The sequence below is a fragment of the Zootoca vivipara genome, chromosome 17 (assembly GCF_963506605.1).
Source record: "Zootoca vivipara chromosome 17, rZooViv1.1, whole genome shotgun sequence".
Taxonomy (NCBI): Eukaryota; Metazoa; Chordata; class Lepidosauria; order Squamata; family Lacertidae; genus Zootoca; species Zootoca vivipara.
The window spans coordinates 37,785,607-37,799,388 of record NC_083292.1 but is presented as its reverse complement, the minus strand read 5'-3'; the positions used below and the strand labels follow the sequence as shown (position 1 = coordinate 37,799,388).

Sequence of the window (13,782 nt, the reverse complement as noted above, 5' to 3'; positions counted from 1 at the left end):
CGAGACCGGGCGGGGCCACAGGCGGCCAATGGGAGCCGGCGGGGAGGGCAGCCACGCCTACAGGGAGGGGCCGGTCCCGCAATGGCCTCATGGGAATTGTAGTCCCTCGGGTGAGAGGCGGGGGGGGAGGAAGGGCAGCGCGCGCCACTCGCCCCGCCCTGAGCTCCATAGATGTGTGAATAGTGTAGAAGGGACCTCCTCTAAAGCTAGATTCTATATACAGTACAGTAGAAAAGCTCCTGCCTTGGTCACAGCAGGTTTTGCCACAGAAAGCAGCAAAAGGCAAAAGATGTTACGTCTTACATTCGCCGGTTTTTATTTTTGTTTGTGTCCACCTGCAGAGTCTCGGTACAGTATATTGCAAGAGGAATTCAGCTGCATGCTGGAAATGAAGTTTTGCACGAACTGAGAGAGATTAAGGTGCTCTGGAGCAACAAATCTACAGGTGAAACTCGGAAAATTAGAATATCGTTGAAAAGTGCATTTATTTCAGTAATGCAACTTATTATAGTATTATTAAAAAGGTCCACCAGAGGTTGTATTTTCTGCGTCAACTAAGGAAATTTAAATTGCCCCAGAAAGTGTTGCTCCAGTTTTACAGACACATCATTGAAGCTGTTCTCTGTAATTCTATTACTGCTTGGTATGGTACAGCCTCCAAGACAGACAAGAAAAGGCTCCAACGAGCTGTAAGAATTGCAGAAAGGGTAATTGGTGCTAGATTGCCTACAATAGAGTCAATCTATGCTACCAGAGTTAAGAAGAGAGCAGAGAGAATTGCAGCAGATCGTTTACATCCCTGCCATCATCTGCTAGATTTACTCCCATCTGGAAGTCGCTAGAGGTCTTCATATACAAAATCGGCCAGGCACAGGAACAGTTTTTCCCCTTGTGCCATTAAATTGTTAAATTTGTAGATGTGTAGCTGAAGGGGAGGTCAATTATGGGTGGGTATTGTGAGTGGAACAGTGTGTGTATGTTTACATTGCAATGTAGCCAAAACAAATTCCAAGTATGTTAGAAAATGTACTTGGCCAATAATAAATTATTATTATTATAATTTATTTTAATTTTAATTTTTACAAATGCTTTCTTTTGGAAATTCCACAGTAATAAAAAAAAATAGTTACAATAATACAATAAGAAAAATAAACATCGCTATTACATTTCATTAATTACATTCCATTTATAATTGACCCGCCTAACAGCAAATAATTACAACAAATAAAGGCTTGACATATCTTGCTTGCATGTCATGCATCTATCTCATATATTGGTTTCACCTTTTAAGTTGCATTACTGAAATAAATGCACTTTTCGAGGATTTCTAATTTTCCGAGTTTCACCTGTATTACATAAAATAAAATAAAAACCCTCCCAAATCAGAGTCTAGCAGCTGATGCTTCTCAAAGGTCCTTCACAATTTTGGATTTCTTCCCTTGCCCTGCTGGTCTTCTCTTCCTCTCATCTTGGGTCTTTGCCTGAAAGTTCAGTTGGGCGTAGCAAATCCCATCCTGTTATGAAATTTGGAGGAGAGGACTGTTAGTTGATTGATGGCTTATATTCAACACCTTTTTTGGCCATGCGAGAAGCATCCAGACCTCAGGAATGGAAGAATCTGTCTCTGTTTCAAATTTTGTTCAGCCTTAAATACAGTTCTCCACATTTAGGGAAGTTTTTAATGTCTGTCTGATGTTTTATCGCTTTATTAATATTATTATCATTAATTCTGTTGGGAGCTGCCCAATTGGGCAGGGTATAAATAATATATTATTATTATTATTATTATTATTATTATTATTATTATTATTATTATTATTGCAGCAATTTGTGATTTATTTATTTTTTTAAAAAAAGCTTAGTGAAAACCATACAACATTTTAGTGCAGATTTCATTTTGTATGCACTTTTGACTCATGAACAGGTTTTCCCAAGTAATTATCCCTAATAGGATGCGGTTTTGTACACTATTTTCACTAATACATTCATTTTTGTGAACATTGTTTGGATGGAGAACTGCATTGCAAAATTTGGGCAAGTGCAAACTGTGTTCTGGTTCTCATATTGTTTCAGAAATTTGATAGTTCTGAATTTAATGCAAACGGAATCAAATTTATTCCCCATTCCTATCAGACATGTGTCCAAACTGCACACTAGAGACTGTGTTCATCTTAAAACCTATGGCACCTTAAACCCCAATGATATATATTTTAAAGAGCCCTACCTGTATTGCTTCCGAAGGAGGAGGTTCACAGATCTCGGTGTGGCACCCTTGGGGAGCAAAAAAGATTTACTATATTTGATTATTAAACAAATTTAACCCACAAACAGATGTATGTGCTTTAAGATGTTTTTTTCTTGAATGTTGCCGAGGGCTGCCAAAAAGTGGTTGGACTGACCCTGATACATACACACAAATTTAATATCTGGTTTTTGCAGTATTTTCTTATGCACATTTTGTTATATAACTGCTTTTTGTTGATTAAGTGATATATATCTTGCTAATTAAAACATAAAACAAATAGTGGGAAGCCCCGGCTGCCTTGTCCACCTCAGGCAGCAAAATTTCCTTTTGCCCTCTGCGTAAAGAGACACTGTCATTGTTCTTTCCCGGGGTGTAGTTCTTCATATTACCTGGGCTGGAAAGGCCAATTCGGACCCAAAGAAAACTCAGGAAGACGAACAGTGATGCCAACACTCCCATGACAGCAAAGGACACTGCGTAGACTTGGCAGTTTCCGTAACTGTCTGTGGAAGAAGCTTTCAAAAAAGGAGAGAGAGAGAGAGAGAGAGAGAGAGAGAGAGAATGAAAAAAAAAAAACCTCAGGAATTTCTGCTGTCAACAGATGTCACCAATCCATCACTCACATGCATTGAACATGGCGATCCTTTTCAGGCTGGTGCGGGAGGAGTTGAACCTGACTTCGCAGGTGATATTTACCCCGCTGCTGTGTAATTCCATGGGGAAGCGAAGGAGACTGACAATGGTTAAGGATCCACTGTTGTTTTTTGCTAAAAGGGTCCAGGCCTCATGTGGGAGATCTCCTGGGACGTCCCAAGAAATCTGGACTAAGTTGGATGCTCCATAGACCACGCAAGCGAGCTGGTTCTCCAACTGGGAAGACGGCCCTTGCGCAGAGGGTTTTAGAAGCATCACCCAGGTGCTTGGGGTATAACTGTCTGATGAGAAAAAAATAGGGAGAGGAGAGTTTCATCATTGCATAATTTCCTCCACCATTATTATTATTATTATTATTATTATTATTATTATTATTATTATTATATACCCTGCCCATCTGGCTGGGTTTCCCCAGCCACTCTGGGCGGCTTACAACAGAATATTAAAATACAATACTATATTAAACATTAAAACCTTCCCTAAACAGGGCTGCCTTCAGATGTCTTCTTAAAGTCTGGTAGTTGTTTTTCTCTTTGATGGGAGGGCGTTCCACAGGGCGGGTGCCACTACCGAGAAGGCCCTCTGCCTGGTTCCCTGTAACTTGGCTTCTCGCAACGAGGGAACTGCCAGAAGGCCCTCAGCGCTAGATCCTGCCCCCTCTTATTTGCCCTTTCTAAAAATTAAAAACCAGCATACTCTCCTCCTCCATCCTCTTGGTCACTCTCTTCTGAGCCTTTACTGTCTCTACAATATCCCTTTTCAGGTGAGGTAACCAGAACTGTACACAGTATCCCAAAATTGCGGCTTGCATGAGATATTTGTATAATGGTATTATGATAAAGGCAGTTTTAATTTTGATCCATTCCTAATGATCCCTAGCATGGATCTACCTTTCTCAATTGTTCTAGGAAAGCTGTGCCGTGGCCAGGGGTTTTTGGGTGAGGCCCCTTTAACTGGTATGGGGAAGGACTGGGATGTTGCGGTTAATGTTTTGGTCCTGCAAAGACCAGAGCAGTTTCTTAGAGAGAATAATAGGAAACAGCCGAACAGTTGAGGGATGTGGCAGACCCTCCATGAGACTCTTGGTTCCAATGGAGGCCTAACGAGGCTGATTTCTGGTACAGTATTGCGTGACGGGATGAAAGGCTACTTGCATATGTAAGAGCAGGGCTAGAATTCAACAAGAGCCTTGCCTACAATGTATGAGATGATCTTGAGAACTGCACCACTCAGTGGTTCTAGTGCAAATCTCAGACCTAATCTCTTACCTCCAACAATCAGTAGGTATAATCCGTTGCTGACATTATAATGTCTTGTGGCACAGACATACCGTGTTTCCCACATTTTAAGACACCGTCTTATATTTATTTTACCCAAGAAAACAAGCCTATGGCTTATTTTCGGGGGGTGTCTTTTTTAAAAATTAAAAAAAAAAACTGTACACGTTGCTGCTGCTGGGTCCCACGGACTCAGGGCTCAGGACGTGCAGCAAGCCTCCTTCTCCTTCTGCCACGTTGCTGCTGCTGGAGGCGGCCTGCCGGGTTGGCGCCCAGCTGCGCTGGCACTGGGCATGGGAGAGAGCAGGAGACTGATCAGCCACTGCGGCATTGCACTGCCAGAGACTTGCAGCCACTGAGGAGCTCGCGGCACTGGGGCTTGAGGGCGGCTCTCGCCTTGCTGCCCTTTCTCCCGCTCCAGGGGGAGACGCAGGAGGCAATGATGGCCACCAACTTGGATGGCTTTAAAAGAGGACCAGACAGAGGACTCTCTTTCCCCACTGCACGTTCGGAAGAACTTTCTGAGGGTTCAGCCATGGAAGAGACCACCTTTGTCAGAGCGGAGGAGGCTCCTCAATCCGGCGCTCTGCGCGGTGCTGAGCGGCGACAACCCCGCAGGCCACCTCCTTGATCTGGCGCTCTGCAGGACACGTTTCTTTTTTCCAAGGAGTTTGCAAGCAGTTTGCAAGCAGTTTAATGGCGCAGCCCTATCCCTGCGCATTCGGAAGCGAGCCCTGGACCGCTCGAGGGGCCTTACTTCATCTCGCGTGAGGAGGAGGCGGCCCTAAGCATTGCCGTTTTCGGCGGTGGCAACAGCCGGGCGGCCCCTCCGCTCTGGCGTCTCTCCCCTGGGCCATTTCCTTGGCAACGGGGGATGGAAGCCGCGTCTCCCCCTGGAGCGGGAGAAAGGGCGGCAAGGCGAGAGCCGCCCTCAAGCCCCAGTGCCGCGAGCTCCTCAGTGGCTGCGAGTCTCTGGCAGCGCGATACCGCAGTGGCTGATCAGTCTCCTGCTCTCTCCCATGCCCAGCGCTGGCAGGCGGCGGCATGGCTTATTTTCGGGGTATGGCTTAAATTTTACAAAAGCTTTCAAATCCTGCCATGGCTTATATTATGACTACGTCTTAAAAAGGGGGAAACACGGTATATGCCAGAATCTGACCTCTGGACATTCGAGATCTTCAGCACTGAGTTTTGACTGTCAGCTTCAGTTCTGCAGACAAATCTGTCCCCGGTTTTTCTATCACTACAGCGTTTGATTAAAACTGGCAATCTGCTTTCTCTTCTTTTATACCAACTGAATGATAATCCGCCATCCTCAATTTTTTCTGCAGAAGTGCACCGAATCTGCGCCGTCTGTCCAAAATCCACAAACAGGAACCTCTGAGTTGGATACGGGAATGAAAGGTAGGCTGGAAACACTGTGGAGGAGAAACGTCATAAGGACCGTTAACGGCTGCAGTTTTCCACCCCTGGCTTTTTCCGCAAAAAGATATAACACTGCTTGAGGATCTCTACATTACCCTGTGACCAAAACACTAGAAATAAGATGCACATTTAAGGAGAAGGCGGAAAATATTTTACCAAAAACTACAGAAAGTTTCCGAGTCTTTAAAAAAATAATTCAGCTCAGTCGCTTTCTCAGGCTTTAAGCAGCAGAATAAGTCTTACCTGTGGAGGACAAAACAAGGTATGTGGCCAACAGCATTGCTGGAAGTAGCGGCAGCAGTCAGAAGTCCAGAGCCCACATCAAATGTGACACCAGCTTCTTGCCAGGGAACCACCTCCATGTGGGTGTTGCGGTGGGGTGATGGGAGCCATTGAGAAAGGTAAACAGGGCTTGTGACAAAGTAAAAGCATTCTGGGAATTGATCTATAATGAGCTAAAAAAGATGTTTAGATATACCTTCCCCAAAAAGCCAGAAGCATTTTTGCTGGGTTTGATGGGAGAGGAAATTGCTAAGGTAGATCAAAGACAATTTATGTACACCACGACGGCAGCAAAAACTCTATTAGCTCAAAAGTGTGAAGTGCAGGAATTGCCAACGATTGAAGAGTGGCTGAAGAAGAGGATGGACTATGTGGGATTAGCCAAGCTGACCGGTAGAATCCGGAACCAAGACGACAAAAAGTTTCAAAGAGACTGGAGTAAATTTATTGGGTATATGAACAATTGATGTAAAAATGTGAAGACACTAGTGGGATTGAAATACAATCCGGCAACGAAACCCAAAACATTTTATAACTTTCTAGACCAAAGAGACAGAGTTGACTATAAGGATATAAAGGTCAGAAGTGGAGGTTTTAAAGGGCAACATAAAGACTTGAAAACAAAAAACCAGTTGAAGGGGTGGAGGGAAATCACGAGCTCGGCAGAGCAAAGAGTATTTTTATTTGCTATTGTAATGTTGGAAACATTGTGTTAAAAAAGAAATTAATAAAAATTATATGCAAAAAAGTGGGGGGGGGGGGGGAGAAAGGTCAGCAGGGAGGAATCACTCCCACAAAGCCCCCAAACAGCCCTCCTTGCTTTATTCAACCCCCTGATATTGCCTAAATGTATATGCAATGTCAAAATGCCTGCATAAATGAATGAACAGTGACATATCTTACCTTTTAAAAAAATGGACATGCTGCCTTCAGCTCCAGGCTAAAACTCTAGCAGCAGATTTACATCCTGATCTATGGGAAGCATAGGAGCTTGCCTTATGCTACGCCAGACCTATCTAGTTCAGTGCTGTCTTCACTGACTGGCAGCATCTCTCTCCAGGGTATGAGGCACAGGACATTACCAGTTCTGCCTGGAGGATGCCAAAGATTGAACCCAAAACACCTTTTCTCTTGCAAAACACGTCTATGGCATTTATTTCCCTTTTGGCAGAAGTGAATGAAATCTGCAGGCACAGTAGCCCTTTCCTGAGTTGGTAAAACTTTTTCAAACTACAGTCAAATAGAACCAGGAGCTTTTATGCTTGGTATCCGTAAAAGTAACATTATTTTTGTTAATTTTCTTTTCTTTGGTGCCAGAAGCTGCAAGTTTCACCAGGTCAGTTAAATCCTAGTCTGGGATCTACAAAAGGCCAAGGTCTTTATCTTTTGGCTAGGCTTCCCTGGAGATACCCTGGGGCACATTTATCCTCAGTACACCCTCTCCATAGATCAAGAAAGACAGGAGGAAATCAAACTAATAGCTTGCTCTTTGAGAGCTATATTTAGGCAGTAGCTGGCTGGCCACTTCTGCAGCTTCAACAGACCACAGACACACAAAATCCCTGGGTGTGGGTCTCAGTTAGAGGTACCTTTGGTTAAGAAAAAAAGCACCCGGCACCTTCCTGACTCAATCTTTCTGCTCTTCTTGGTTTTGACACCCCTGAGCCTATTTTCTTCATTTGCAAAATTGATAAAAACAGGAAATTTTTGCAGAGGTTTGTGTGGCTTTGGCTTCGCTGCTGTTTGTAATGGTAGCTCTTCAGGTATAGGAAGAATCCTCTCTCGTGCCTCTGCTCCGGCAGCTGGGCCTGACACAGCTCCTGATACCTCAGCATTTGGAAGCACGAAAAACAAATACAGGTAAATTCATCTGGGCATCCTAAGAGAAATGTTGGTAGTCTGACTGGGCAGGAAGGTCCCCCTGTAGCTCACCATGGCCTAAGTCAACTTGAATTGCTGAATTGTTTTCCCTGCTCCACCAGGAGGAAAAACATTCTGCCTCTCTCATAAACAATACCTAGGAGAGAGAAATGGGGGCAGAAACTTGATCCAGTTTGCATTTAAAGTGGAAGCAAAACTAATTTGCACTTCCCAAAGCAATCTGCAAACTGCACCTAGCCACTGTTTGAAAATTGCATTTGCACCCCAATTTTGCAATGCGGTTCTCCTCTCATGTAACGTGTGTAAAAAAACAACAACAACATACATGTATTAGGGTAAGGTGTGCAGGAAAATAATTCTGATATTGTGTTCCAGGGTAGAGGGGAAGTTAATTCATATTTAGACTTAACAACTTTGCAATGCAGTTTCTTGTGGAGAGAAATTAATATTCATTTGTTCTGAAAATTAGAACGATAAAAAATATGCATAAAAATGCAGCCATTACCGAAAGGTTTGTTTTATTTATTTATTTCATAAAACTTCTGCGCTGTTTGATTGTAAAGAACCCCAAAGCAGTTTACAAAAAGAATAAAACAATAAAACGAAACAATAAAAGTGTGAGTGAAAACAGTTGAAAACATTACTTGAAACATTCAAAAAGATTAAAATCAGATTGAAACACACACTCCCTGTTTAGGGAAGCTTTTAATGTATTGTGTTTTTAATATTCGGTTCCCCAGAGTGGCTGGGGAAACCCAGTCAGATAGGTGGGGTATAAATAAATCATCATCATCATCATCATTCTACAAATTCAGAATGAGTATTCTGTGGCAAACATATTCCAGTATATTGCTTTGTAAAAAGAAGAAGAAGAAGAAGTGCATATTAGGCAAAATTGCATTCTAACCTATGTATATTAGGAGAAATTTGCACCAAAATGCTGATTTATTTTTTTGACTCGCAATCTAATGTGGAAATTTAGAGATGTGGGATCTGAAGATTGAGAAAGGGATAAACTGAGAGAAACACAAATTAACAGAGTCTCCCTTCCGCAATGGCACGTAAAACTGGGCCATTGGAATATGCTGCAGGCTGCAACCCTTACAAACATTTCCTTGGGTGTCCATCATTCAGAATGATTTCTTTCTTTTTTTTACAATCAATTTTATTAAAGGTTTTCCAACATATTATACAATTAAAAACAAACTGATCAAGAAAGAAATAATAGAGAACAATACATAAAAAAGAAAGGAAGAAGGGAAAAGAGAAATAAAATAAAATAAAATAGTAAAAACAACCATAATACGATCCTAATAAAACACAAAGTTATATATTTTTACAATCAATTTTATTAAAGGTTTTCCAACCTTTGTATTGTGCAAATGTATTGTATAATAAGAAGCAAACTAATATAGAAAGAAATAATAGAGAACAGGTTAGCAAAGGGTGTTAAAATCAGGAGTCTCCTTTCCTACTTCTCCACCTTCCTCCTGCAGACTCCATGTTTCTTCTTAGCTGCTATGGCCTATTCAGCTTGGAACAGAAAACAGAAAGGTCAAAAGCCAGATTCCAGAGGGATGCTTCGTTAGGAACGAAGGACGAGAAATAGCCTGGAGAGGTTTAAAGCGGTTCTTGAGATCCCATGTTGGGGGACCTGGACCGCTTTGGACATACAGCGGTACCTTGATTGTCGAACTTAATCCGTTCTGGGAGTCCATTCAACTCCCGGAACTGTTTGAAAACCAAGGCCTGGGTTCCAATTGGCTGCAGGAAGTGAGTGTTCCCAGAAGTGAGTGTTCCGGTTTACGAATGCTTTTCGGAAGCTGAACGTCCGACGTTCAGCTTCCGAAAAGCGTTCGTAAACCAGAACACTCACTTCTGGGTTTGTGGCGTTTGGGAGCCGATTTGTTTGACAACTAAGCCGTTCGGGAATCAAAGTACCACTGTACTTCAGATCCAAGTTGTTTCTTTGTTTGCAACCGCCCACTTTTGCAAAAAGGGGGGGGTCTGTTATGGGACCTTCTTTGCTAATGATGGGACAAGAGTATTGCAACCTTAGCTGACTTCCCCTCTCCTTTCCCAAGTTAGCCAGTGAAAATTAAAAAAACCCACCGGATTCTATGGGGTTCACCTGCCCTTCTCCCCACCACCAGTTTCCTGTAGGGTCTCCCTCTTTGATCCTTGGTTTGCTGGTGGCTCTGGCTTCCCAAAGAGGAATAGGAAGGCTTCGATGGGCTGAGTTCAATGCAGTCCCGCTTGCAAGCACATCCTTACCTCTGCCAAAATGCTTTCTGAAGCAAAGGACCAACGGCGGGATCCACAGAAGGATGGCCAGGCAGGGGACTCTATAATACAATGTAAGGAAGCAGTTTCCTGCTAAAAGAAGAACAGAGAGAAACAGCAGTGCTAAACTGGTTAACCCACGAACCCAGGTTCTCACTGAGACTGGTAGGGCATAAGGCAGGGAGGCCAACAGCAGGGGGAGCCAGAGCCAGTGACAATCAGAGCCAACTAATCCCACCTTTGCCTCCACCTTCCTCTTCCCTACTGAGTTCCATAATGGCAACCGGAGTCCACTTATAGTCCCTGCCACAATTTGCAGCGAGGGAACACCCAGAAGGGCTCTCTTCGTGGCCCTGACTCTGGAACAGTCTCCCCGTAGACTTCCGCCTGTCTTGCACCTTGCTGGTCTTCAGACGTCAGCACAAACGACATTTATAACACATCCAATCACACAGTTTGAGATTAGGAGATGTTTAGCCATCGGTAGCAATGTGGATCAATGGTTTCCTTTTTTAAAGAGATTAGTCTGAATACTGGTGTTTTGTTTTTCGTATCTTGTTGTACAACACCCCAAGTTATTCTGGAGGAAGGGTGATTTGTAAGTAACGTAAATAAAATGAAGAGATGGGTTGGTGCCTCTTGGCAGCTTGAGATGGAGGGTAGTCTTAGGGGTAATGTGGATTACTTAGTTTCCTTTAAAATGGGGGGAGCCATCTGTCTTGTATTTGGGGACCCCCTTACAGACTGCTGAGGCACCTAGACTTGTGCCTCAGATTCTTGCCCTGACGGCACTGCTAGAAGCTCTATGCTATCTTCAAATTCTAACCATAAAAGGGTGTGCTTGTGTATCACAACATGCCCTGGAAAATGGTCTGAATGAGCGATATTACATCGTAACACACCTGCATTCACAGATGATGTGCTTCCAGGTATTGCAACACTTCCACTTTCCTACTCTTGCAATAATATTTATTTCTGTTTGAATAGTATTTTTGAGCTCTGCATGACAGATAGATTAAATCACCCATTATATCATACTGTTGCATGCCACCCCACTCTCTGAGTGGTGAGAGGCTCCAGGGATTTCAGGCACTTAGCCAGAGTTCGGTTTCCTTGGAATGAAGCTCAGCGGAGACTGTGGTGTCTTTAGGATATCTGGTTGTATTTGCACATATATGCAAACTGAGCATGAAACGGAGAGGCTGGCAACATTAACACCCAAAAATATATTGCTGCTCTGTTATTCATCACTTTGGATCCAGCGCAGAGCAGGTAGGTCTCTGTATCTCCAGCTTCCAGCCTGATTTCTACCCAGCTTTACAAACCACTCTCTCTTGCAATGGTTCACCTACCTAGCAGCCAGGTGAGGGGATGGGAAAGCACATTCACTCATTCTATGGCACAAAGCAAATTATTGGGTTATGCTAATCGTGGTGTGAGCTACAACCACTGCCCAGACAAAGGGACTGGATTGACAAACTTGCTCTCATCACTTCTATGCCCCAAAGTGCAGGAACCCAAGAATTGAAAGGGACTCAGGGCATCATGCAGTTTGACGCCACAAACTCACAACATCAGTCTACCTGCTGACACTGTGTTTGTAAGCACCACCGCACTTTGTTTACAAGGTAACCTTTGGTTGTAGATGTTGCGTTCGAAGGGACCACCGCACTGATGTTTCTCCTCTCCTGGTCTGAACAGGAATAACCCATCCCTTGCCTCCATCTCTCTGGAGGAATCAGCTTCAGACTCCAAATGGACCCATCGATCATGTTGCCATCCTTCCGGTCCTGAGAGGTTTCCCCACCAATATCCCAGGAGAAAGTATCCTCATCAGGGTTTGCGTCAATCAGGAGGCAGAGGAGAGGGACGTGGTGGGAGAGCTCAGTGTCTTCTGCAGCGGAAGGAGCAAAGAGGGAAAGTCTTGGCCCAGAAGTTCCTAGGAGAGAAAGAGAATCGCTCATCAGATCTTTATCTTTATCTTCATTCCTCTCGTAGGTTTCATGGGGGTAACATAGCTCCTCAACAAACTAGACCCAATAAACAGCCATCCCAACAACCGTTGCAGTAGTTAGAGTGTTGGACTAGGGCCTGGAAGAGACCTGGGTTCAAATCCCCATTCAGGAAGCTCGCTTGGGGCTGGTCTCAGCTTGGGGCCGGTCTAAGCCTAGCCTACCTCACAGGGTTGTTGTGGGGATCAGCGAGTGCAATACCTGGAGCTCCTTGGAGAAAAAAGTGGGCTGTAAATGCAACAATAAATAAATAAATAAATAAATAAATAAATAAATAAAGCAAATGCTACAGACCCTAATTTAAGTCTAAGCCATAGTTGCTTAAGCCTAGCCCTACCAATATCTCTTAGCAGTACAGTTGTACCTTGGTTTTCAAACAGCTTAGTTCTCGAACATTTTGGCTCCCGAACGCCGCAAACCCAGAAGTGACTGTTCTGGTTTCCAAATGTTCTTTTGGAACCCGACCGTCCGATGGGGATTCCGCGGCTTCCGATTGGCTGCAGGAGCTTCCTCCAGCCAATTGGAAGCTGCGCTTTGGTTTCCGAACATGTTGGAAGTGGAACGGACGTCCAGAACGGATTCCGTTCGACTTCCATGGTACGATTGTATTAGTATTAACAGTAATATTAATACATTTATTTCTTGCCCTGCACCAGCAGGTCCCAGTATGGAGATAACAATTTGCTAGAGTAAAGCATACCGTAGCTACCATCAGATGGCAGATATGGGGGGGGGCAACCCCTCCCTGCCATCCCCTCACCCCATCTCCTAAGGCAGACTGCCTTGCTGGACAGGCTGTTCCAGGTCCGGACCTGAAATGAAATCCCAATCAGCCACTCACCTAAGACGAAAAGCCTCATCCCACTCAGGAAGGTGAAATTCTGAACAATAGCTGCAACACAGTAATACACCCCGGAATCCCTTTTCTGGACGTTGTGTCTGGTCAGGTTTACTTGACTTGAGGTTTTTGCTCCTGGCTTTTGAGGGGCATAAATCTCTCCAACCTTATGCAACCCCCCTTCATGTTCTTCTTTGTACCAGCTCACTATGACCACAAAAGTCCCTTCTGGAATGTTGCAGCTGATGTTGACAGTGGCGCCAGGAGATGCTGAGATGCTTGCCAGCGTCGGTGGGATATCGGTGTTCCCCCGTGACCCAGCAGCTGCAACAGGGAAGCAAAGGGTTGGTCCTATTTGGTTTGTCCCACTAAACAGAAAACCAAGATGACAACGCCCTGACTATAAAACATTTCTTTTAAAATAGGGTGCATATGACCGGCCTGTTTGCTGCTGCCCCCTTTACCTGCCCCTGTCTGGATTGTCACTTGATGGGGGGTAAAATACAGAAGGATTACTAAACCTCAAGAAAAGGATGCACACACAAAAATGGATTTCTGTCAGACATGTTGAATTTTTTCAACTTCCAAAAATGAGGAGTGCTGAAAAGTTGTAACATAAAGCAGCTTATGTGCTTCTTCTTCAAACGTAGCCTTACAAAGCTAAATGTTGTCCGGTCACAAAAATAATGGCAGATTTGGATCCCCCACACACCAAAACATAGTTTTAAAACCCCTCACTGAAGAAATTTGCAAAAATTAAGTTTTACCCCCTAAAATGAGATGCCCTGCGAGTGTCACCTAGCATCACAAATTTTACATTAAACAATTAGCAACTAATCCCAAGCAGATTTCGTGTGGGGTGTAATCGCCCTTCCAAACAAATGT

General features: G+C 43.9%; 2 protein-coding genes across 3 annotated transcripts in view; both read right to left on the bottom strand.

The window, feature by feature from the left end:
- Positions 1–1,327: 1,327 nt before the first annotated feature.
- On the bottom strand, positions 1,328–5,881 carry LOC118076264 (uncharacterized). The gene is made up of 6 exons (XM_060269371.1): positions 5,845–5,881; positions 5,336–5,594; positions 4,168–4,211; positions 2,869–3,180; positions 2,225–2,271; positions 1,328–1,514 (listed from the first exon to the last, which is right to left on the bottom strand). The coding sequence occupies exons 1-6, from the start codon at positions 5,879–5,881 to the stop codon at positions 1,407–1,409; spliced, it is 807 nt and encodes a 268-aa protein (XP_060125354.1). The 3' UTR covers positions 1,328–1,406.
- A 5,648-nt stretch (positions 5,882–11,529) lies between these two features.
- LOC118076396 (uncharacterized) overlaps positions 11,530–13,782 on the bottom strand; it is a 47,405-nt gene continuing 45,152 nt past the window's right edge. The window contains exons 2-3 of one of the 2 annotated variants that reach the window (XM_060269464.1): positions 12,901–13,221; positions 11,530–11,986 (exon numbers count right to left, since the gene is read on the bottom strand). In XM_060269464.1, the coding sequence (XP_060125447.1) occupies positions 11,622–11,986; positions 12,901–13,221 (686 nt within the window). In that variant the 3' untranslated portion in view covers positions 11,530–11,621. The remainder of the gene's footprint in view (positions 11,987–12,900; positions 13,222–13,782) is intronic. The other variant, XM_060269463.1, reaches the window with a different exon arrangement.

Bases quoted from the DNA above. Each gene is read 5' to 3' on its own strand.
- LOC118076264 (XM_060269371.1), bottom strand. From the start codon at position 5,881: ATGCTGTTGGCCACATACCTTGTTTTGTCCTCCACAG. The intron at 5,595-5,844 runs GTAAGACTTATT...TCTCCTCCACAG, and splicing joins CCTTGTTTTGTCCTCCACAG to TGTTTCCAGCCTACCTTTCA. The intron at 3,181-4,167 runs GTAAGAGATTAG...TTTTCTCATCAG, and splicing joins ATACCTACTGATTGTTGGAG to ACAGTTATACCCCAAGCACC.